Source organism: Carassius gibelio, chromosome B2 (assembly GCF_023724105.1).
Source record: "Carassius gibelio isolate Cgi1373 ecotype wild population from Czech Republic chromosome B2, carGib1.2-hapl.c, whole genome shotgun sequence".
NCBI classification, from domain to species: domain Eukaryota; kingdom Metazoa; phylum Chordata; class Actinopteri; order Cypriniformes; family Cyprinidae; genus Carassius; species Carassius gibelio.
The window spans coordinates 20599132-20625506 of NC_068397.1; the positions used below are offsets into that span (position 1 = coordinate 20599132).

At 36.6% G+C, this 26375-nt stretch overlaps 1 protein-coding gene across 1 annotated transcript; it reads left to right on the plus strand.

Moving 5' to 3' along the window:
- Window positions 1-607: 607 nt before the first annotated feature.
- On the plus strand, window positions 608-13376 carry LOC127951342 (G-protein coupled receptor 54-like). Its single transcript, XM_052549191.1, has 5 exons — window positions 608-994; window positions 1781-1905; window positions 4851-4986; window positions 9618-9856; window positions 12175-13376. Exons 1-5 carry the CDS (start codon window positions 769-771, stop codon window positions 12547-12549), a joined length of 1101 nt encoding a protein of 366 aa, XP_052405151.1. The 5' UTR covers window positions 608-768; the 3' UTR covers window positions 12550-13376.
- The last annotated feature ends 12999 nt before the right edge of the window (window positions 13377-26375 follow it).

Genomic DNA, 26375 nt, shown 5'->3' on the forward strand with positions numbered 1-26375 from the left:
TGTGTGATTCAACCATGATTGTGAGCTCCTTCTCCCAGACCTTAGGTCTTATTGAATTGCTCATTCATAGTCTGAAATTGTTTCCATTTGCTCCAAGAGAGCATATACAGCCTTCAGTAAGAAAAAAGTAACCTGAACTCAACAAAGGAGATCCCATATGGCAATTTGCCAGGATGCAAAGTGCAGTCCTGAGAAGCGGTAATTGTGTTTTTCAATGCTGTGGCCAGTAATTTCTAGGTTAGAAATATGAGGTGCGATAGTAGAACAAATTGAAATACATTGATCTCTTTGATTGCACAGGTTTGTGTATCTTTAGGCTATGTGAATATTGCATGGTAAATACCACATTTATATTTTGCTTTCTGTGCACACACAGAGCGGTGGAATGAGAGAGCGAGAGAGCCCTAAAAGTGTTGCTAGGCGACCTGACATCAGTTCTTCATTCTACAATCATTTTTTTGCCCACGTGTGTGCAGGCTGCGTATAAAGCCAATGGGAGTGAATCCACTCTGCCTTTGACTGGATAGTGCTCGCAGGGCTCCTTTTTCAAAGAGCTGAAGAGAAATTGCGGTAATCGTCTCCCTCAGACACCCGTCTGTCCAAAAAACTGCCTCAGAGACTAACATGAATTTTATGAAAAAACACCAGATTCTAAAGGCGTATTCTTTAAATTAATTGGATTTGTGGGCATGAGGACTTTGTCATTGCCAGAAAGAAGAAACTTGACTTTTTTCATCCTGTTTCAAGGTCTCTGCCAAGTCTAAATATATGTTTCCAAGTGAAGATTGGAACTCAAGTGAGCTGCTTAACAGCTCCATTGGAAACTCCTCTATGGAGGACACGGAGGACGAGGAGCACCCCTTCCTGACGGATGCTTGGCTGGTGCCCCTTTTCTTCTCTCTCATCATGCTAGTGGGGCTGATCGGAAACTCACTGGTGATCTATGTCATCTCCAAGCACAGACAGATGAGGACCGCCACTAACTTTTACATTGGTGAGTTGCAGCCAATTCCCTTTTTTCTGCACAAAAGCTTTGGAGCCTTTTACCACATTACACAAGCTCCTTTAAAAAGCTTCTAAAACAATTCTTAGTGTCTGAATAATATATTTTAGTCTCTTTTTTCAATGTACTTTGCCATAAGTCGGATGAATCTAATTTTGCACAGGAATTGCAGTGACAGGAGGCAAACTGGAGTTAAGGCTCTTACTAACCGTGTCGGTATATTTGTGGTGAATGATTCATTAGTCACAGAATAATGTACTGTCATGTAACCATAAAAATGATTGCATTCCCTGAAGGAATACTGCACAAGGACCTCTTGAGCAAGATTGTGAGATTAGGAAATTCCTTAAAACTGATGGAACTTGAATGAAGTACTCAATCAAAAAAAGTCATAGTCTCTAGCGCTATACAAATAAACTTGAATTGAATTGAATTTATGACTAAATGTTGGCATGTTGTAATGTTACCTTATTTGTGAATTGTATCAGTCTGTGCATGAAAGAGAATAAAGTCAGATGGTCCACAGTTTGTCAAATTGATTTTCAGTGTCGCTGTCAGAGCTCACATTTAATTCAGTGCATTTTCAGCTCACATTTCCATCGTTTCTGTCTCCAATTATTTTAGACTTCACAATATTTCAAGCACTGACAGAAACCCGGTACCCCTTGGAGATAACATTAATACAAACAGTGTCACCTCACATTACACATCATCTTTTTCCATACCTTCTAATCAAATGAAACAGATCGCTCATTTCACATATATTTAATCCCTCAGCTAACTTGGCTGCCACTGACATCATTTTCCTGCTGTGCTGCGTGCCGTTCACTGCTACCCTCTACCCTCTGCCTGGCTGGATATTTGGGGACTTCATGTGCAAATTTGTTGCTTTTCTCCAACAGGTAAGCAGAGCACCTCAGGGAACAACACTGCAATACGCTATTTTTCTTTTTTGTAGTGTAAATGTTTCATCTCAGATTGTTTTGAGCACAATGGCCATACCGGCAAAGTCACTTTGAAATGAAAAGTAAGAGGAATAAATGTGGAAAGATCAATCCTGCTAGGATTCTGGACTTCGGTACAGTAGCCAACAGTGTCACCCAGTAGCAATAAATGGATCTGTACACTAAGACCTATAATATAGTCTCTATTCTTACTAGAAAATCAAGTTTTGGGCAATGATGACAGAATGAGTTTTAGAATCGAGGGCAGCTCAAGATGGGCACATTGTGACATCGCTATATGGCTGTGAAATGAATTTGCTCAAGCCATGTTACTTATTTCATATTCATGACCAAATGTTTGACTTGCGATAATGCTGGTCATGGAACTGCGATTAGACAAAAAGGTAAAAAACAACCTAGACTCTTTGGAAAAACATGCATTTGCCTACATTTCTGCTAAACTCCAAAAATAACAAGCTATAATAAACAAATAACAAGCACATAACAAGCTCCATATGTATGTCTTTTTTCTTTCTTTTTTTTAATGATAAAATTACATGGGCTAAAAGTGCTAGCATTCCTAGTGTTTCAAGGTAAGTAACTAATAGAAGCAAAACTACTTTACTACATTTTTAAATAGCAAGACAGTAGGTATTGCATAGTTTAGCATCTTTTTACAGTGAAATAATATGTCAAACACTGTAAAAACTGAATGAATCTGTTCAAATCCCGAGCCACAAAAAAAAACAAAAAAAACAACAACAACCTGAAAGCAGGTACCTGTGCTTATGATACCAGACGATACCTGAATCCTATGAACTCTGGTCAGCAGTAGACAGCAATCAAGTCACTACAGTCCACATCACAGCAGTGAGAGCTTCGAAGGGTTGTAGGGTGTTGGGGACCAAACAACTGTTTCTTGAAGTGCCCTTGAAGGGGGTCTCCATGCCCACATGCCATCATCATGTAAAGAATCTGCGCAAAGGATCATGGGAGCCCGAAGTTTCCATCAGTTGTACACTTTTAAATCCTTCATTCTCTTTGAAGTAGGCGGTTTTGAGCATATGGCGGCCATGATTTTTTTTCACTCCGAAGTACCCTTCAGAGGGAGATATATCCTATTAGGAATGCATCGACAGTCAGCGGAAGGCCTTATTGCTTCATGAGACTTAATTTGCCCATCAATACTTTAAATTAGTCAGAAACTTCGCAGTCACAGTAACTCAAAAAGTTCACTTACTCAGAGTCCACTCTAATATCCTTGAGATGGACTACAATGTTCGTATTTCTAACGAAAAACACATATACAGGGAGATATTTAGCTAACATCTCCTTTCTTTCACTCATACTATCTTCTCCTTTTCTTGTTCTTCACCCCCCCCCCCATATCGTAATACCTGATTGGTCATTATTCACAAGGCAGCCAATTACATTATAAAGAAATACAATTGAAAGGCTCAATAGTTTATGTTCTCTAGAATTTTTTTTTTTTTTTCTTTCTTTTTTTCAGTACCTTGGATTTGGGCTGGACAAATTTAGCTCTGATTAGATGATAGACTACCATGATATAAAGTATTTGTTCTGAATTTCAGATTGACATACTGTAGCCTCAATGCAGTAATCTAACTACTTCTTCTGAAAGGATAACCAGCTACTATAGTATAGCTACACTTTAAAACTGTAACTTGTAGCTTGACAGTCTTCAAAGCTTTCCCAACAACAGTGTTCTCTCTGCAGTGGTACATAAAAGAATAATCTTCTGAGAACTCAAACAGTTCCATTTACAACAACTATACAAAATATACATCAAAACAGAAAACCACCACTGAACAGAAAATCTCTTAGGAATACCATTTTATTTTATTTTATTTTTGTTTTTTTACATTTGGGTGTACATAAAGGAAGAACTTCTTTTTGTATGACATTTCAACATTATGATTCATCCCTCATTTCATGTAGATTATAGAAGATGAGTGAGTCAATCTTATTCATAGCCTTGTGAGAGACTGCATCGGCCAAACAAAATAAGTAGGACACAGTATGTTTATAAAAGCTAGTGTGTAAAACATAGCAAAGGGAAAAGAAAACTACCCTTGTTTCCAAAGAGATATGCCATCCTGTCAAATATATCACTAGACACTCGTTTCATGCTATACTTTGAAGCAAATTCTTAAATAAACAATATTTCAGGGCAGTTGGAACTAAATAAAATGTAACTTGTACAGTACCAGTTTGCTGTTAATATACAAGTCGTCTTTCTCATTTGTATTTAATTACTGAACAAATGAACAGCTTATACAAACACCAAACAATCGCTGTGGGAGGAGTAACTGCATAAATCCAGCTGTGTTTTTGCTCTTAACTAATCCTGTTTTCTTCATACAGGTTTGGTCCAAAAGCACTGAGAAGCTTATCTTGTCGGACACACAGGCCTCCTCAGATTGAGACTAAGCACATATTTTTTGTTTAATAAGATACCTTGCACAAAAGACGATGAAATGGAACAGCTCTTTGTTCACACCTGTTGCATCAGAGAGCTAAGGGATAGTTAAGCTTGCATAAAAACACTCGGCGCAATGATTGAATTTATTCTCTAAAGCCTCTCCTCCTACCTGATTCTTTTAATTTAAGATGTGCAATCAGGCACTTCAGTTCAATTAATTCACCAGACAAAACCACAAGTGAATGGGGCTATTTTTTGTGTTTCTAGAATTAATTCAAAAGGCGATGAGCTAAAGACTGGCCTGTACTGAAAGCATTATGCAGATGTGTCTTTGATGTGTTAGATTTTAGATTAGTTAAATCCAATTTTCATGTTTACTCCAGTGCTCTGGAGCATGTCTGTCTTGCATGTCCTGATAATGATATGAACACATGATAACAGAGGGTTTGGCAATGTGTAGGTGACCGTACAGGCGACGTGCATCACTCTTACGGCAATGAGTGGAGACCGTTGCTATGTGACTGTGTATCCTCTGAAATCCCTGCACCACCGAACCCCTCGTGTCGCAATGATTGTTAGCATCTGTATCTGGATTGGTAAGTCATTTAGTACAATTATATATAACGTACACAAAACATAAAGAAAGATAATTTTGTTATAATGTAATTAATGGATAGTTCACCCAAAAATGAAAATTACCCCATGATTTACTCACCCTTAAGGCATCCTAGGTGTATCTGACTTTCTTTATTCAAACAAGTACAATCAGAGTTGTATTATGTTACGCTGGTGTCCTATGTCATCCTCACCCTCCCAGAGCCATGTGGGACATGTTTAATTATGGATGGCTCTGCTAAATTGGACTGTATTTAGATTTTTTGAAAATTAACCCCCACCCACTACCATTATAAAGCATGGAAGAGCCAGGATTTTTTTTAAATGTAACTCCGATTGGATTCATCTGAAAGAACAAAGTCATATACACCTAGGATGGATTGAGGGTGAATGAATTATGAAGTAATTTTCAGTTTTGGGAGAACTATCCCTTTAAAAAATGTTCTGGCTCTTCCAAGCTTTATACTGGCAGTGAGTGGGAGAGATTTGAAGATTTGATTCGAGATTCGAGATTTGAAGCCCAAAAAAGTGCATCCATCCATCATAAAAGTACTCCACACAGATCCAGGCGGTTAATAAAGGCTTTCCGAAGTGAAGAAAAAATATCCATATTTAAAACTTTTTAAACCATAATCTCTATAGCTTCAACTACTGACGTTCCAAATGTGAAAAAAAAAACATTTTTGTATTTCATCATGTTGCTTTTACATATATATTTTTTATTTTTTTGTATACTTGCACTAGATGGACAGCATCTAAATATTTCATTTCATTGTTTTCTGTTTTTAGATGCAAAATGTGTTCTGTGTGGAACAGTGATGCAAATGTAAATGCGTGATGGGGCCATTCATACAGAAAATGTTCTCTACGTGAGACAAAAGCAGTGAAAAATAATACAGTGCCTCGAGATGCAAAAATTCTTTGACACAGAGTATTAAAAAACATGGCACTCATGCACAAGATGCAGCCAGACATGGCACAACTGTCAGAACAAGACTGCAGAAATGCACTCTGTGTGAACCAGTCCATAGAATCTCTATATTCCTTCCAACGTTGTTTGTCTATTATCTCAGCCTGATCTCATAAGTATTCATACACAGCATTTATACACACACACAGTTTATATTAGGCTTTATATTAGTCCTTAACTACTATGTATTAACATTTAAATTAATCAGTTGAAACAATGCACTTATTTTGTACATACGTGTTTTTACATTGTACATATATTTAAAAAACCTGTATGTAATTATATCTGTAATTAATTTCTGTAATTAAATTTATAATTACACTGTTGACCCATCCCTTACACCTTAACCCACCTCTAAATTTTCCAATACCAACAAACCTGTCCCCAACTTTACCCATTGCAATACAATATGAAAACAATAAGTACATTATACTTATTTTTTGATGTAAGTACTTCGTTAAGGCCACATAAAATGGGACCAAATATAAATATAGCATAAATAAAATAGTAATATATATTAGCTAATTGTATGTATTTTATTTAGAACTGCAATATATTTACTATAATATTTTTTTTATGTTATTTATTTTTATATTTTATTTTTGTATATATTGTAATATTGTATAGATCAAAACATGCAATTACCAGAGGTCTATCCAATATATAAAAGTAGTCCCACTGTCATGTCCATGGACTGTCTGTGGGTATTTTTCTCCCTATGTGCTCCCCATGGCCCAGATTGTCCCTTCTGTGATTGTCTTATTTGGTTCAGATGTGTCTTGTTAATTATTCAGTTAGTCCTTTATTTAAAGTGTTGTCTGCCCTATGTTCCCTTGTCTGGTGTTAAAGATCTTGATATCATACGTGTGTCTCCAGCCTACCCTGAGTTTCCCTGCTTTTGGATTATTAAAGACCGCTGTTTATGATTATCTCGCTTCTCCACATTACTTGCTCCTCTCTGTAGTAATCATGACCGAATACTGGGCCAGCGAAAAGTTTATTGGCATGTTTTCCCCCATTTTGTTTCTGTGTTTTGTAAAAAAAAATTTTCATTGTTTCCCCATGGATCCCCTCGCAGCTTTGGTCATCTCCCTAGCCCATAAGGACCTTCCCCTTTTGCATCTGGGACTGTGGTACACTGAGGGGGGTCCCAAATTGGATTTATGAGCCGACCTACCCCCTGTCCTTCTTCAGAGCCCTCTGTCAGTTCCATTCCCATGTCCGGCCCACCGGCCGATTCACTCCCAAGCCCTATGATGACAGCATCAATCTCCTTAACCTCAGCCCAAAAGAGGAGAATGAGGAGGAAAAGACTGTTGGCTTTAGCCCCTGACCAGAGTCGAGAGATGGCTCAAGCCCCTGACCAGAGTTGAGAGATGGCTTTAGCCCCTGACCAGAGTGGAGAGATGGCTCAAGCCCCTGACCAGAGTTGAGAGATGGCTTTAGCCTCTGACCAGAGTTGAGTGATGGCTCGAGCCCCTGACCAGAGTGGAGAGATGGCTATAGCCCCTGACCAGAGTTGAGAGATGGCTTTAGCCCCTGACCAGAGTTGAGAGATGGCTCAAGCCATTGACCAGAGTTGAGAGATAGCTTTAGCCCCAGACCAGAGTGGAGAGATGGCTCGAGCCTCTGACCAGAGTTGAGAGATGGCTTTAGCCCCTGACCAGAGTTGAGAGATGGCTACATCCCCTGACCAGAATTGAGTGATGGCTCGAGCCCCTGACCAGAGTTGAGAGATGGCTCAAGCCCCTGACCAGAGTTGAGAGATGGCTTTAGCCCCTGACCAGAGTTAAGTGATGGCTCCAGCACTTGACCAGAGCTCATAGAAGGCTGGACTTCCTGCATCCAACCAGGGAGGGGATCAGATTCTGAGTCAAGCTCAGAGAGGGCTGTGGTTCCCACGTATGACCCAGGGATGGCCACAGATCCTGAGTCTAGCCCAAGGAGGGCTCCTGTATGAAGTATGACACAAGGAGGGCCTCAGTTCCCGAGTTTAGTCTGGAGAGGGTTCCTTTTCCTGAATATGGCCCAGAGAGGGCTTCCACACCCTCCTTGGTCTGTCATCATCCATCCGTCACCTCGGGAGTCTATTCCTCTTTCTGTGCCTTGTCCCTCCGACTCTGTCAGGTTCCTCCTTCCCTTCAGCTCCTCCTTGGTCCTCCCTATCACTCTGGCTCCACCGCGGCCTTCCGGATCCCTGCTTCCGCCTCGGTTGCCTGAGCCATCTGCTCCATATTGGCCCTCAGGATCCTCCCCATTACCCTGGCTCATCGACTCTCCATCTCCGCCTCGGGCTCCTCCACCGCCATCGGCCACTCCACTGAAATCGCCAGTCCTTCGCCAGGCTTTTGGTATGGACCAAGAAAATACTGCATGGAGAGGTTTCCATCAAAGACCCACGAGAAAGCTTTCATCCTCTATCAGTTCATAGCCGTATATCTACTGCCTGTCATTACCATCTCCTTCTGTTATTCCTTCATGCTGAAGAGAGTGGGACAAGCCTCTGTGGAACCAGTGGATAACAACCATCAGGTATGATTGTGGGTAACAGCAATCAGTGATGACACTCCATTGAATGGATAAGAAAGGCTATATGTGCTTTAATCTATTATTCAGGTTTATGTCATCATCCATCCGTCACCTCGGGAGTCTATTCTTCTTTCTGTGCCTTGTCCCTCCGGCTCTGTCAGGTTCCTCCTTCCCTTCAGCTCCTCCTTGGTTCTCCCTATCACTCTGGCTCCACCGCAGCCTTCCGGATCCCTGCCTCCGCCTCGGTTGCCTGAGCCATCTGCTCCATATTGGCCCTCTGGATCCTCCCCATTACCCTGGCTCATCGGCTCTCCACTGAAATCGCCAGTCCTTCCTCCACCTTGGCTTCTCCTTCCATTGGATCCACTGTGAGTTGCCTTCATGGCTGTGGCCTGGGTACCACCTGGCTCTATCTGCACCAAGCCCTTCCTGTTTCCATCTGGTTCGCACTGGCTCCTCCTGTCTCTTACCTGGCTCCTCCCCCTGTGGGCTGAACCATGGACTCTGTCTGCCGGCCCCTCCTTGGTGCTAGTCTTCCTCCTGAGCCTCCTGCCAAGTTCCCACCCATCCCTCCCTATGTTGTTTCTACCGTGTGAGCCTTCCGCGAGGTGGGATATATGTCACGCCCATGGACTGTCTGCGTTTGTTTTCCTCCCCAGGTGCTCCCAGAGACCCAGTTTCTCCCATGTGTAATTGTCTCATTTGGTTCAGATCTGTCTCGTTAATTACCTAGTTTAGTCCTGTATTTAAAATGCTTTCAGCCCTATGTTCTTTGTCTGGTGTTAGTCTTGATGTGCTACATGTATATACAGCCTGCCCTGTGTTTGGATTTTTAAAGACTGTTGTTTATGATTATCCCTCATCTCCGCATTCCTAACTCCTCTCTGTAGCAATCGTGACACTCACTAGGTTTAGACAATTCAAAAAAACATTTCTAGAACTTTTTTTCCCCTGAAGAATTTATGTAAATGCTTTACTAGAAATTCATGCTTCACATTTATTCTTTTAAACATGTCCACTTCCATGTAACTGCATGACAATACCTAACTGCATTTAACCAAGAATACTCTTATTAAATTAAAATAATCCTTATCCCTTTTCTTATGCAACAAGGTTCCTTCATCCTTTCCATACCAATCTTCCTGTACCAGAGGCTTGAGGATGGCTTTTGGTATGGACCAAGAAAATACTGCATGGAGAGGTTTCCATCAAAGACCCACGAGAAAGCTTTCATCCTCTATCAGTTCATAGCCGTATATCTACTGCCTGTCATTACCATCTCCTTCTGTTATTCCTTCATGCTGAAGAGAGTGGGACAAGCCTCTGTGGAACCAGTGGATAACAACCATCAGGTATGATTGTGGGTAACAGCAATCAGTGATGACACTCCATTGAATGGATATGAAAGGCTATATGTGCTTTAATCTATTATTCAGGTTTATATCCTTCCGAGAGGTTGTGAAACATCTTGGATCCTTTTCTTCTCTTCAAAAGTAAAGAAATAAAGGAGTTGTGGTAGTAACCTTTATTTAACAAGGTAAAATTAAAAATAATCTATGGGCAAAATAATATACAGTATGTAGCACCTTGTAAAAAATAAATAAATAAATAGAGAGCTTGATTTTGTACACACTACACTTAAATGGAAATAAAATAAAATTAAATTAAAATTAACTATGTTAATATTAAGTACTTTAAATAAAAACGTTGAGTGTTTATTCCTGATTTTTTATATTTTGTAATATATTTTTCAAAACAAAAACAGCATTAGGTCATCTGGTGTAGGTGTGGTCCAGTAGGCGGTGTCTGAAACCTGAAGTCATGACTTTACAGGTAGCATTTTGTGCATGAAGTTTCCCCCATATAAGCTATGACGATAAGCATTTTTTTTTTAAATAAAAATGGAACCATATGTTGAAATAAACAGACATTTACTTAAATAGATTTACTTTAGATATACTTTCACTACTTCAGAAACTGCTTTATTCTTTTTTTTTTTTTATCAACTGCTGAACTGATCATATGCTGCCTACAAAAACCAAACTAACCTGAACAGATCAGTTGAATTTACCCATACACTAGTTTCAGATGTGCCTTGGAAACGTCAGACAGCTGAAACATTCACACGTGATTTGGGCCCTTATTTTTCTTTGTTACAGGGTTTAGGTTCATACTATACCTATGCTTCACAATTTTCAAGCAGTGGCACAAATTCTATATTAGACTTCGAATTGCAGTATTTTCTCTTTGACAAGAAGTCCCTGATAATGAAAAGCCACCTCACAGCTTGATTCTGCCACCACCACACTTCTCTGTAAATATAGTTACTTTTTGATACATGAGCAGTATAGCTTTGCCACATATTAACTTTGAATATCAGACTAAAAGCTGCTAAAAACTATATCTTATCTGAAAAAAAAGAACTCCCACACGAGAACTGAGTTCAGCTCCAGCAGATACTTACACCGTCTTAAAGGTCTTTTTCTTTTTTTGTAGTGAGTTTTTTTGAGGAATGAATAACTGATGCAACAGTGCTGCAAAATCACATTTGGACTTTGCTTAGTACCCTTTTCCCAATAAATGCTTTTGTTTCATATTATCTTCTTATCTTCATTGTAAATTCTTTGCCATGGTCTGTACTGTTCATTTTTCGAAGCCAACAGATTTACAACATGAATAATGAAGAAGCTGTGGGATCTTAATCCAGAAAATATGCTGGCTAATTTAGTAATTCAGAAATCAAACTCAACTGTTTTTACAGCAGAAATTGTGAGTGTTTTATTTATCTGGGTATAGTTACAACAGTATATTGTAGTTTTGTATTGTGGGAATATTTAAGAGTCAGTGATAAATAAGGATATCTAAACTGATGAAACATAGTCATTGAATTAATGTTGCTTTACTTAAAAAAACAAAACAAAAACAAAAAACAAAAAAACAATTATAAAATAAAATATGCAAAAAAAATATATATACACCTTGAATATTCTTATAAACACATCTTACTCATTATCTTAAAATATATTAAAATATATTAAAATCCATCTATAATATAATATATGAAAACAAATCCCTTGTCTTAACCTAACTTGCCTTAATTTTTCATTAAAATTTTCAAAAATGTAAAAAAAAAATTATGTAACTTTCTTTTCTGTCGCATAACTAATATTAGTCACATTTTAAAACAAAATATATTTTAAATATGTAAATATGAATGAAAGTTTATGCAAACTATTTAAGTCAATATGACTTTTTTTATGAAACTTTTAATTACTTTTTTTTTTTTACTTTTTTTTTACTTTAACCCCAATGAAAAATATCAAAGTTAGTTTCATTTAGAAACTGAAAACGTTTTCATCAAAAAGAAGTGTATTCAATAAATTTTTAAATATTTGTTAATAACATCCAGACAGAAACAATTTTTGTTTCTTTTCTTGTCAGATTTAATTGCATTAAAATTACAAGGAACTGCATTTCAGTGTACAACTTTATTAAAATGACTGAAATTCTTAATAAATTTGCAGAATGCTATTGCTTAATATATAACAAAAAAAAAATTGAATTTTATTTAAAATATCACTGATCAACATGAATTTATTTATTTATTTTTGTAAAATCATGTCAGACCCTTTGCCTGCTACAATCATATCAAAACCTTTTTTTATTTCAGGTCCACCTGCTCTCAGAGAGAACTATCTCCATTAGGAGTAAGATTTCCAAAATGGTAGTGGTCATTGTTGTTCTCTTCACCATCTGCTGGGGTCCCATTCAGATCTTTGTCCTGTTCCAGTCTTTCTATCCCAGCTTCAAAGCCAACTACGCAACATATAAGATCAAGACATGGGCCAACTGCATGTCCTATGCCAACTCCTCTATCAACCCTATTGTCTACGGTTTTATGGGCGCCAGCTTCCGCAAGTCCTTCAGGAAGACCTTTCCCTTCCTCTTCAGACACAAAGTGAGAGACAGCAGTGTCGCCTCCCGCACGGCCAATGCAGAAATAAAGTTCGTAGCAACGGAGGAGAGCAACACTGAGAGGAAATGAGAGCGGATGACACCTCAACCATGAATCCATGCCAACTGTCTAGTCGCCGAAGCGCAGGCTTCCCCCATAAATAGGGATTATATTCAGTTCGCTGAGATGTGAAAAAATTCTAATGTGGTGCAAAAGGCCATTTAGAAGGCAAATAACTGCAAAAGTGCACATAAATTATTACAGTTTATAATTACAGCTGGAGTTTAGTAGTATTATTTAATACTGGCATCCAACAACTCTTATGACTGGCCTGGCTATGTTACGAGAGCTTGCATTTTTTAAAAATGTTTTATGGAAAGCTAATTTTACAGGGCGTAAGTTCACGGATGGGGAACCAAACGGATGTTCTGCCAGCGGAGATGTGTAGGAGCTTGCCTGAGAGGATGTTGACTAAATCAAACATGGCAACTGTTGACTCATCTATTGTGTTTGACATATACACGACACCTCCCTGTGCACACTTCCTCATGAAACACCACTCCAAACTGCCCTTCATCGGTTGTATTTATATATTCTGAGCATTCTACCACATGACTCAAGCTGAAGAGGTGTACTCACAAGGTATAGACTCTCTCAAAGCACACCCCTTCTCAAGAATGAACGAACGTTGCTCAAAGCATGCAAACTATGCTGCAACTACCAGCAAGGCAATTAAGATTACTGTAGGATAGACACTGAGGGTTAACAAGGTTAAATGAAATTGAAGATGATAAAAATAATATCATTAATGTGTTAAATTTAAGATTTATTGCATTTTAAAAAATAGGATGCCGCATAATGACCATTTTCAAGGAGCGATTCACGTAGAATTTGTTTTTGCGTTTAGTAATGTGAGGAAAAAAAGCAAGAAAAAAAAAAAACAACAAAAAAAAAAAACAATTTGCTGCTAAAAATGCTGGATGGGCATACAACGGTCAAATATGTCCATCTACCCTAGTAAAAAAAGTAATTACATTTATTTAAAATTAAGTATTGTTCAAATCTATTAGCATATTTATCCGTTCAAGACTTATTGATGTAAAAACTAAAATTAAACTTTATATGGAGTACTACTTGTGCGCAATGCACATTTCTTAATATTAAGCCTACAATGTGTTTTAATATCACTTGATCAGGATTGTGTGATCTTTAAATAATAAAGGTCTTTAAATGCAAGATATTTAAAGTGATACTTACCATAGTTCCATTTTAGCACAATCAAATATACTTCCGTGTATCTTTAGTTGGACTTTAGCACTACTTCCACACAATTAAAGTACAAAATAAGTTGTTTCAATTTAGCAGATTTTAAGTATTCTAGTTTAGTATACTAAATTTTTTTATTAAGTACAATATGTCAATTTATTTGTAGTATATTTAGAATTAAATACATTTATTTCAAATATATTTTAGTGTATTTTTTTATTTTTACTAGAGTAGTGCATTTTGACAAAGGAAAAGAAGTGCATTGGAATGCAGCAAAGTTTTTTGTGTGAAAAGCCCCTTGATATGTTGTTGTAAAAATGCAACACTTGTGTGCAAGATATGTATATATTTTTTTTCTGAGAGGTGATTTAAACAGAAAGCATATTTTTTTTGTATGTTGAAAAATATGAAACAGCTCAAGAGGCACATTTTTTTTTTTTACAATTTAACCTTTTTTAATGTGTGGAATGAGTGGAATGGTGAAATATGTCCTAACAAGATTACAATTAAACAAATCAATTTTGAAAGGTGAAATGCAAAAATGCTTTCTGTGTGAATGGCCCTTAAGTTGTCTTTATCTTGAAAACACTGAAAAAGAAGCACAACACAGTGGGTCAGTCATGTTTTTCTAAGGGGCCATTCACAAAGAATGAGTTTTTGTGTTGAAAATGGCAAGACACAAGCAGTGGAATCTGAGAAAAGAAAAAAAGAAAAAAACGTTTAACTTGAGCACCATGTTTTTAAAACGCTGTCATCTGTTATAGACAGCGTAAAAGCATGACGGTTCAACACATCCCTCTTGTGCATGTTCACATAGAAAAGCAACTGAAAATGAGTGAAATGCAAAAATTTGTTCCGTTAAAATGGCCCTAAACAAGGAAGTGGAGCGCAAAAATGCATTCCACATGAACTGTCACTTACATATTTAGTGTTTTGGATTTGGTAAATGAACAGCATCCTCCAAGGATTTCTGAAATGTGCCCATCATTTTGATGTAATAATTGCGGTAAAATGACTCCTTCATGCACAAATGGCAATACAACACATCTACAGGGTAGATTTATTTACCATGCTAAGTGAGAAGGAATTCAAAGGGGAATTAAGTGTGATTTGTTTTGCTAGCATGTGCTACCGCAAAGCTTGCTTAATTACTTTTGCCCAAAGCAGAAATAGATGTCTTATCATTAGCATTTGTGAAATGTTTTAGCAGCTAAAAGCTTTTCTTGAAGTGCTGTCGGTTTAACCTTGGCATTAATAAATGATTCAGTATTCTTCAAGCATGGTCCTGTTAGCTCTTTAAATGCCTTAATGAATTCAAATCTGACTGGACTTGAGTAGCTTCGTTTGTCTTCTTCCTTTTTTGCCTTTTTTATTTCTATATTCCTTCGTCTTTTTAGGAAGAATTGATTTAGTTAGTTATGGTTTTGTAGAATACATATACACAGGTTTCTGTCTAAAATGTCCTGTCTGTTAAAGAATCTTATAATCAATTCCAGTGCATATACTCTTTGCATTTAGAAATGTTTTTATCTACGAATGTATGATCAGAGTTTTCAAATGGATCATCATTGAACTTTCAGTACTTATCAAGTGAATGGGAATTTGCAAAAATAAATTAGCCAAATCTATTAATAATTCTTCGACTTGTTCCAGTGACATCAAACAGATATTTGATATTCACTGCATAATGCGTCTTTAATTACCATGCAGAGTGTATTGCTCCCAGAAATGGCAAGGCAAAATCAAGCAGTTGGACTGATGGACTAATAGCATGGAAATAACCCCATGATGCCACCTACACAGGCAGCCAATTATTATCTTGATCAGTGGAAAAGGGGCCGGAAATGCTTAATCAGTCCTGCTATTTCAAAGCACTAAACTAGCATCTGTCCTCTTCTTGGCCTAAGGTCAGTAAACAGAGCAGAGGCACTGCAATAGTTCAATTCACTTTAAAACTGTGAGATGCAATGAGTCATTCTATTCATTATATTACACTAAAGAAACGATCGAATTTATTCAGAAAATAATTAGCCTGCCCTAAACCATTGAAATTTCGCCTCAGACATCTTTTAAATGTCACCAGCAGTTTTCAGTGTCCATTAAAATGATAATTTTAATTGAAATAAAATAAAATGTGGAATACAAATAAACTAAAAGTACATAAAGGTTACAATCCTAACACAGATTCTGTCAAATCAACAGTGGTATGACATAAATCCAACAATCAGTGAAAATGTTATATATGAAATATATATGAAAGACTACATGAAATAAATAATTAAAAAAATCGTAAATGAGTAAGAATATTGGACCAAATATTACAGTAATTTTAAACCTAGCCCTCATTTGCATCTACTGTAACAGCTATAGTGAGTAAAAATGAAAACAACACACACACACACACACACACACACATATATATATATATATATATATATATATATATATATACAAAATTCAGATGATCACGTGTTGATCATTACTAAAACTATGTATTACCTAGGCATATGTCACATTTTTTGAATTTATATATATATATTAATGTCAGACATGCTGAGGTTGTCCACTTGCATGGGGGTAAACACTCTTTCTTTTTCAATGCATCAATTCAAAGGTTCGACATCTCAGTGAGCACAGAGAGACTGCCTCTGTAATCACTCTCCAGTGCACTCACTTGTCACTGAAGTGTGTGTGTGTGTGTTTGAGTGTGTTTGGAATTTGGTGTTGATTCATTTGCATTGCAGAAGAAATGAAAACATATTGCTTGCAGAGAAAAAAATGTGGCTCTGCTGAGAAAAAATTGCTTTCAAACTTTTCTTCACTTTTTTACAGCATATTTCCTCTGAATTTATGAAGAGCAATGCAGTTTTTATTATTAAATCATAAATTATTATTACCAAATGGATGTAGAGATAATACTGGATTTCAACACTCCAATGCCAACTCCATCACGGTCTAGCAGCGTCTTTCAGGTTTCTGGGTTCCATCTCCCTGAGCCTGTGGGAGACTAGCTTCAACATCGCATGTATTTCCTTCAGCAGCTGAGAAAGATAAACCTGCCACAGGAGCTTCTGATACAGTTCTACTCAGTAAGCACTGAGCCTGTGCACGTCTATAGCTGTCTCATTTGTCTCAGTGACCAAATCAGACAAAAATAGGCTTACAACAGACAATCAAGAAGACTGAGAAAAAAGATTATTAGTGCTTCCCTGCCTGTCCTTGTTCACTTCCAGAGTGAGAAAACGGCAGGCAAAATCATCTTTTCCATCGACCGTTTTTTGCACAGGCAATCTCTATTATTTTATAGTCCCCACTAAGGTTTCTTGACAGTATAACACATTCATTTCCAGTGAAATGTGTCAAATAATTTTTGTCATTTACTAACACTTCTGTCTGTGTGATATACACAATCTTTTTATATCTTATGTGATATTGACATTTCCATTTTAGTTCTACAGTACTGTTATGAATATATTATTCTTCTTAGCACACAACTAATCTTAAGTCTTAAGTCACTGGGTATATTTTTAGCAATAGCCAAAAATACACTGTACGGGTCAAAATGACTAAAATCATTAAGATTATAGGACTGTATACTATACACACACACACACACACACACACACACAAATTTTACAAATATCATAAATCTAACCTAAAAAAAAAAGTTATAATAGAAGTTACCTCTGTATATGAGCACATTCGACCAATAAAACTCTTTCTGGTGCATAATGACTCAAGTAATAGTAAAACATTTATAGATTTTGCATTTTATGTATTAAATGGATATGTCTATAATCTACCACATTCCATATTCTATTTCAATCTATTTGACTATTTGCTCTATTCTGAAGCATAACGGCATAAGGACAGCTGTTCACTGACAGAGATCTGTCAGCAGCAATGAATTGCAAATGCACTGAAGAACCAGCTCTGCAATTCCATTCTGTGCCCTAAGAGGGAAGCAGAGAGTCAGAGACGCCTAAAAATAAGACGCAAACATTACTAAGGGAGATAAATGAAAAGAAACGTCTACATGGAGGAGCTTTTCCATCTTTATTTACTTTTAATTGCTTTCACCCAGTAGGGATTTTTTTTTTTTTTTATGGTTTTAAGAACGTTAGAGATGTTTAATTTTCCAAGCTTTGAAATAGCTGGTCTGGAAAACCTCTAACCCGTACCTGACACCCGTGGGGACCTGTGTGTATAAGAACACCCTGCGGTGCCTAATCACAAGCTACCGTTTTGGCAGAGTAGACAATTTGAAGTAAAGTGTTTAAGAATGGCACGGTTCTCCGTCACTCATGACCCTTTTTTCGCCCGCCTGAAGAGACAGATGGAATGAGCTGGGGCGGCTGGAGTCGTGTTGGATTTGGTCTTTGAAGGGGAAAAATGTTGTCAGCACAGAGACATGGCACCACAGCAGCACAAAGAACCCATTCTACATGCTCTTTGTGTGTGAGAGAGGTGGTGTGTATGTAAGCATGTGTGCTCCACCGCTCTGCGTCACAACACAGGCAGGAAACCATTGCGTGGTCTTTACCCAGGCGGGCCGTCTGGGACCCTCACAGCAGCCTTAATGAAACCCAATAGTGCACCCAACTAAAAATAAACTCACCCATATGGTCTCAAACGCAAGGATATGTACATATGGCAAGAAGGAGGTTTTTTTTTTTCTTTCTGCAAGTTTATTTGCAGTAAAATTAATAGTGCGCCCCCTGAAGGCACAATTCCATTACTACTGTCTAACTTACCATATTAAGTACTTTCTTTATTGTTATTAGTAGCATTAAAAAGTTGCTGGGGGATGCACATTTACCTGCATTAGAAATAACTCGTAAACAAAAAGAAATCTGTATAAAAATGGATAAGGTATTGGTAATTTTTATCTTGCAGTTACAGATCTTTCCTTTAACCTTAAAACATACCACTCACTCAAAAGACAGTTAAACACCTGTGAAAATTGAAATTTTTAATATTAATGCAGTGCTTTGAGCCTCATTTTTATAGTGAGCTTTTAAAATTCTCGCCAAGTAAACCGTGGTAGTTGCTAACTGAACTCTGCCCTTAAATTTGTCAGTCAACTACAGTAAACATAACAATTTAGTATATTACATGTAATGATTTAGTAATGAGTTCCAGAAGCTGAATAGCCTTTTCCCTGCTGTGGAAAACTACTTCTCAAAATTGTCCTAGTGTGTGCTTGCAATGAGGGCTAAACATTAAATTAATTGTGCATGGAGTCCATCGATAATAAAAATAATGACATATCGATGAATTAGGTTTGTGTGCTGTGCATGGAAAATATCCAGCAGTCACTTTTTACACTTTTTGCAATAAACTGTAAAATTTAGAAATTAACACAAGCATTTATATGGATAAAGGTGGATAAAGGTTCTTTAGAATACTGAAATTTTCTTCACATTAAGGAAAAAAATGGCTCTTTTAAGAACTGTTGACTGAAGGGTTCTTAGATGATTTTACTATGGCCTCACTTTGCAAAAACCCTTTTTTTTTTTAAGAAAGTAGTGTTTTCACACTGAACAAGCATGAGGCTGCCTGTCAGTCAGATCGAGTGTGGAAAAAAGAGAGCACGGTCATTCCGTCGAAAATATTTAGTGCTTCAGTGCAAAACAATCATTAGTTGCAACCCTATTTTAACCCTAGGCTATTATCCTCTTTCCATGCTGACCGTTTAGGAATTGTAGGGCTTGCAGTGGCACCTGAGCTGCACGTGCATGTCTGTTAGGGTTGCCGATCCACCTGGCGCAGCTATTTGCTGTGTGTCTGCCAAGAGACACTTAAAGTGCAGTCGTTCAGTCTAGCACAAACACGCTCGTCTAGGCACTCGTCAGACACGGACAACTGCCTGCCACAGAAAAGAATGGGGGATGGATGAGGCTGTTGAGTGGGCGTTGGATTTTCTGATTGTCATCCTTTACGACACTCCCTTTGAAAAAGATGACATAAAAATGGCTGTCTATCACAATCGTCAGAAGTTAACCTTGGATGCTAATAATTCACAAAAGCAAGACTCAAACTCATTGCCAAGCATCTGTAGGAGTAGAGTAATTATAGTAGTCTGCTGCAAATGTAACATTTCCTTGCCAGCAGAATTTTCTCTACAGAAGTTTTTGAGTCGTGAAATTAAACAGCGCTCTAAAAGATGTGACAATGCAGCTGGACTCGCACCGAGGCCAGATTTAACAGTGAATGGTGAACAGATTTACTATGGCAGTGGATTTCCTCTCAGAGCTGGAGAGATGTTCTCCAGTGACCCCTTCCATTCAGCTTAAACTGTGCCTGGCCGCCTTTTCAGAACAACACCACCTCCATCTCCAGTAAAAACAAACATGGCATTGGAATACGGGTAGTGCGTGGAAAAAAACCCTCTGCTATGGGTACAGCCCAGGTAGCAACATTTTGTGAAGCTTTAATCTTTTCAAAGTCACTAAGAGGTCAGCAGTGACCATTTATAAAAGAATAGAGGCATAATCATAAGAGAAGACGGCAAATAAATAATACAGCTAAATAACCATGTTTGATTACTTGTTGAGATGACAAATAGCACTTCAGCCACTATTTTTGATCATATAAAAATTACTCCAGAATCAGATTTCCATCTGGGTGTACTGAGAACAACGGCACACACCTGTTTTTGTGGACTTAAATTTATGTTAATTTAAAAAAAAAAATTGTACTTGATGCAAAATGCTTTATGTATATATATATATATATATATATATATATATATATATATATATATATATATATATATATATATATATATATATATATATATATATATATAATTTTGGCTATTTTATATTGAACAAATCTACATAGACATATACTGTAAACTGAGAAAGTTTTAAATTAATAAAGAATAAAGGCTTCTTACTTGATTAAAACAAAGGCAAACATAAAACACACATAAAAAATGTATATTCATTTTCATCTGTTATTTCTATTGTATGAAACCAAGAGGGGAAAAAAACATTCAGCTGTTTTGTGATTATATCAGATAATTATATTTGAAAAACGGGGAAGGGGAGAGTACTGCAGATTGGCCGTCTTTATTTTTCATTAATAAACAGATGCTTTGAGGGTCCCTTTTTCTATATCCTCTTCCAAGAAATCAAGTTAATATAATTTACATTTCAAAAACAGGCCCAATATATTTTCAATACAGCTTCTCTCGCAGGAGCAGGGTTGAACAAAAGCAACTTTTGTACGGTTACGAGTCATTTAACACGGAGAAACAATTCATTCCGTAAACTCAAATCGAGGTTAACGCAACAACAGAAATTTTACCTGTTTGCTTGATGAAAGTACCTTCTAAAATTGCTGTTGACATTTCAAGGCTCATTTAAATTATATTTTTTGAGAAGTGTACTGTAAGATCTACAGGTTTGGAGAATATTAACATTTCTAAAGAACTGGATAAAAAAAAATGACTGAATAAAATGACTGAATAAAAAAAAAAAAAAACGAATTAATGAAAAAATGTAATAATTTAAATACAAATTGCAAATTTATAATAACATTTTATACAATATAGCCAATAATAATAATAACATTTAATATATATATTTTCTATTTATATGCTTGCACAAGCTTTTTACATCTTATTATATAAAGCCAATTTCTGAACTTGAGTTAGATTAAAACACCTTTTTATTTGTTTACACACTTTTCATTCATTTTATATGGCTGTGAAGTGGATATTATTAGCTCCTACAGTATGCATACGGATATAAGCGGATTTCTGTATATGCCGAGCACCAGTAGAGAGGAGGAGGAAGTCAGGCGCCTAAACGGAGAACAGAGACAGCTGCCTGATGTGCACATAAAACCTATTTATTCAACCAGTACATACCCTCCTAATTATTCTAATTCTTAAGCACACTATTTAAAGGTGCCACAGCGGCTGACATTTAACAGCCTCCAACTGTTTCACATGCTAAGGACAATAGGGTTTAAATGCGGGGAATGATTAATCATGTTTGTCAGGCAGACTTAAGAAAGGCAAGTCTCATATCGCTGAAAACGACACTCCTCTTCACATCAATAACGAACTCTCGCACACGCACACGCACAGACACATTTTCATGTAATTGAGTTTCTTATGGCAGTGGAGATCAAATTCATGTATAACTTCATATAAGGACTCGTATTTTGCACAGTGTCCTCCTGAGCCCAGCTTGGTTGAAATCAGACCTACTGCTGCTTCTTGCTTTTTGCATGATAATCCACAGATTGTTGTTTTGAGACATTTGCTGGTTGAATTCAAGCTGTGGAATGGAGGGGAGTCATACTTCATGGATCATTGTTTGTTCCTTCCTGTGTGAGTCATTGTGTAGAATTATTGTACTTCACTATGGAGTCTCATTATGAGCTGCCTGACTTGTGCCCTCTGGATTAAGTGAATCACAATGATTTTTGCCCAGTTGATGCATTATTTAGTCTCCACCAAGCATTCAATTTGTATTTGTATAGAACTGACGGAATTGCACTTTAGGCATCATGCACAAATAAAAGGTTTCATATACAAAGTCATTATAGAAATGCGCTATCCACAGTCATTATGATTCATTTATTGCATTCTGTTATGACATCCCTCATGAGGCGACCCACTCCAAAAAAAAAAAAAAAAAAGAAATAATAATGATTATATATATATATATATATATATATATATATATATATATATATATATATATATATATATATATATATATATATATATATATATATATATATATATATATATATATACATTGTATGAAAATGCATAAAATAGGAAGTACCTTTTCCGAAGCAGTGCTGTGCTTTAAAAAAAAAAAACCCCTGAATGCCTTGGTTACTATTTACTGCTCTGATAGTTTCATCACTCATGCAGCTGCACACATTGTTCAATATATAATCATTTCAGCTTCACACCTGCACACTATATTCTTACACACATCCTACATATTTGTTTAGGCATAATGTGCCTGCAGATGAAAACTTATTCATAAATAAACAAATCCATACTGCAATATTTTGGCCCAAAGCTCCTTCATAAATAATTAAGTCTCCTCTGAAACTTCACATTAGAGTAAAAAAGCATGGAAGAATAAGAGCCGTGCTGACTTAAGGAGGAGTATTCTTGTTACCCAGTGACTCATTCACCTTGAATGGGAACATACTTCACATCTGAGTCACTGAGGTTACACCCCTTGACAAGTCATCAAGATTGCACCCTCGGCAACAGTAACTCAACCAGTTTCTCTGCAGCAGTTTGATGCTGCTGCAACTATATTTCCACACCCCAACTCTTTTTCTCTAGAAACTATTTTCTCAGGGAATAAAACAACATTTGAGAAAATTAAATGGCAAATCCTGTTAGTTCTGTACACAAAGAAAACTGGTTGGAGCTAAAAGTAGTTTCAACTCACTGGCTGCGGTTGAACACGTGCACACAAGTTTAAAAAGAAGGAATGTCATCTAATACAATGCATCCTCTTGATGCATGTTGAAAGGCTATTTTGCAGAATGGGAAATTAGAAATGGACATGAGGGAAAATAGCGCTCATCAACCTTGTACCTTAGTGAGAGATTCAGAGATATTAATCTCCAGAAACATGCATCTGAAAACACCCTCTCTTCTTCCCTCAGACAGGGCGCTGATCCCACTGATAATGCTTTTAGTCCGGGTGTAGAAAATGCACTTTCCCCGGCATACATTATGTGTATGATGTCAAACCTGATTTTTCTGTGCTCTAAAAGAGGAGTCATTAAAAGAAAGATGATGCCTTCTAATCAAATCACTGATGGATAAATTAAGTTTAATAAGACCTGATGATATAAATAATCAGTTAATTGTTTGTGATTACATGTCTGTGAAGATTTTGCATGTGCTGAGTTACATGGCTTTGTAGGAATAGACAGATATTTAGAGGGAAGGGTCACCATGGTTGAATAATAACCTAGTTGTGAAATACAGCTACAGTAGTCTCTGAGGAAATATATATATATATATATATATATATATATATATATTTAACAGCGTTAAATGTCAGCAGTTATTACTCAGCTATTACAATCTTCAGTGTCACAGGATCCTTCAGAAATAAATAGATGCATATATACATTTATTTCTGAAGGATCCTGTGACACTGAAGATTGTAATAGCTGAGTAATAGCTGCTTAAATTTAAGCTAAGCCATCACAGGAATTACATTAATAAATTACATTATTATAAAACACAATATTCCTGTTTTCTTTATTAAAGAAATACATTTTATTCATAACACGCACACACACACGCACCCACACACATATATAAATGTGTGTGTGTGTTTTAAAGAAAAAAATAAATGTAGTCAAACACACATTTGTTTATTTATGTATAGAATGTATAAAGTTTTGCTTTCCCTGTTTAGTAAAGTAATGCAAACAGCATTTGATTGTAATGATTCTCAGAAACCTGTAACAATGACGAGGGGAGTAAAAAACAACAACAACAAAAAACAATTAACAACATAGGGGGAAAGAAATTAATATCAGATTGTTTTCATCCTTGTTCTAATTTAGACTTTCCACAAACAGAAGAATACATATCTAAATCTAAATCTGCATGAACAGTGCATCTAAACATGTGATTCAACATCACTTTAGCATCACATTGATAAATAAAATAAAATAAAAAAACATTCCCAAAGCATTACATTTCATGGTCTAAACAAAGTCATTTTTAAACTTTTGTCAATAAATACCCAGAAAATCTGGGAAACTAAAACTAGTTTTCTCCAGAGACACAGTCATCCGGTCAGTGACTAATATCAAAGTTTCTCAGAGCGGGAAGCCATGTCTGCAACATAATGCAGCGTCGCCTTGATCAGCCCCTGCCTTCAGGTATCCCATAATGACTGGAAGGGCTGGGAATGGGAATGGTAAACTTGGCTGTGTCTGTAAACTCTAAAAGGTACAGCGGGTTGTTCACTTCATTCTCCATACAATTGGACATTAAAATAATAAGCTTTACACCATTCTGGATTAAACATGCAGTCTGATGGCTTCTCCAGCCCAGCCTGGCATCCCAGTCTCATTGCCATCTAGAGAGTTGTGCGGGGAAATGGCCAAGTGATGAAGAAACTATGGGTGCGGATGGCGCCTGACAAAGGAGTTGATTTCATTTTCTTAATCGCACTTCTGATTACACAGCAAAATCGTAAAGAGTTCAGAACTCTGTGCACTGGTCAACTAAATAATTAACTGTTCACTGGCATATATACACAACACGATTTACAGCTGACATAAATCTGAGCGGAATAATATGACATTTTCATAGGTTTAATAACATGTGACTTCTAAACTGATTTACATTCACCAGCATTGATTTACTACATGGAGAGAGAAATGATAGACAAAATAAAGAAAAGAAAATTGCTGTCCGTGAAGTGGGGGTTGCCTGTTCAAACAATGTAGCTCTTTGTGATATTTTTACTTTTTGAAATCACAAGCTTATGATTCATCAGGACTGGGTAACCCATACCAAAGCTGAACATAATTTATTCCACATAGGCCAGAGAGAAGTGCAGGAAGAGAAAAAGCAAGAGAGAGAGAGAGAGAGACATGAGTGCTGCCAAAGCCTAATATTGAAGGCTGATTCCAACTTTCCTCTCTTCCTTGCACGCACCGACACACAGTTATTCCCTAATGTTCTGGGAACAATTACCGTTTCCGAGGTTTAAATGGGGACAGAATGTCCCCATATGCGTCATTGACACCTGTTTGAAGTGGTTACCAAAATCATAGAGCAGTACTGGTCAAAAACAAAACAAAAATAAAGACCAAAACATGTTACTTTAAATGATTAACATTTTAATATATTTCATTATTATTATTAATTCACATATATAAAAGTAAAACTAAATAAATTCAAAATAAAATATTAAATATAATTATATTTTATAAATGTTTCATTTTATTTAGAAAAATAAAATAAAATAAAATGCAACAAGGACAGATTAAAAAAAAACAACTCAGACATTCAGTATGGTATATATGATTTCTACCATCACAAAAAAAAAAGAAAAAAGAAAAAAGAAAAGAAATGCCATCATGCTATTCTGTGCGAAACAAGAATGCAATTGCAAGGGGAGTCTGGAGAGGCTCTAGTGAACTTACAGTAATGATCACTGGCATAGAAAGTAGCATCACGTCCTGGTTTCTGTTAGCTCACAATATTGTATGAGGGAGTGTTTATTGATGCACATCCAAAAAAAAAAAAAAACAGTACCCTGCATCTCCACATGGCACCCACCTTGAATCCCCAATTAGGAGGAAATGAATGAGTCTCCGGAGTACGGTGGCTGCCAGGATTGAGTGGTAATGATGACAGTGATCCATCCCAGATAAAGCAGCTTACTAGACCACCGTATACCACTCTGTCTGAGAGTAATAAGAAAAAAAAGGCACTTTTTGAAAACCACAAAAGAAACAGTGCCCAAGAAAAAAAAAATCCTTTAGTTCACATTTATATAATAATATATTTTGATTATATTTTGTTTATTTATAGATTTTAATGTTAATATTTATATTATTTTATATGAATGTCTCTTTGCTACTTCAATATCGAAACTGAAACTTCTCTTTAAATCATT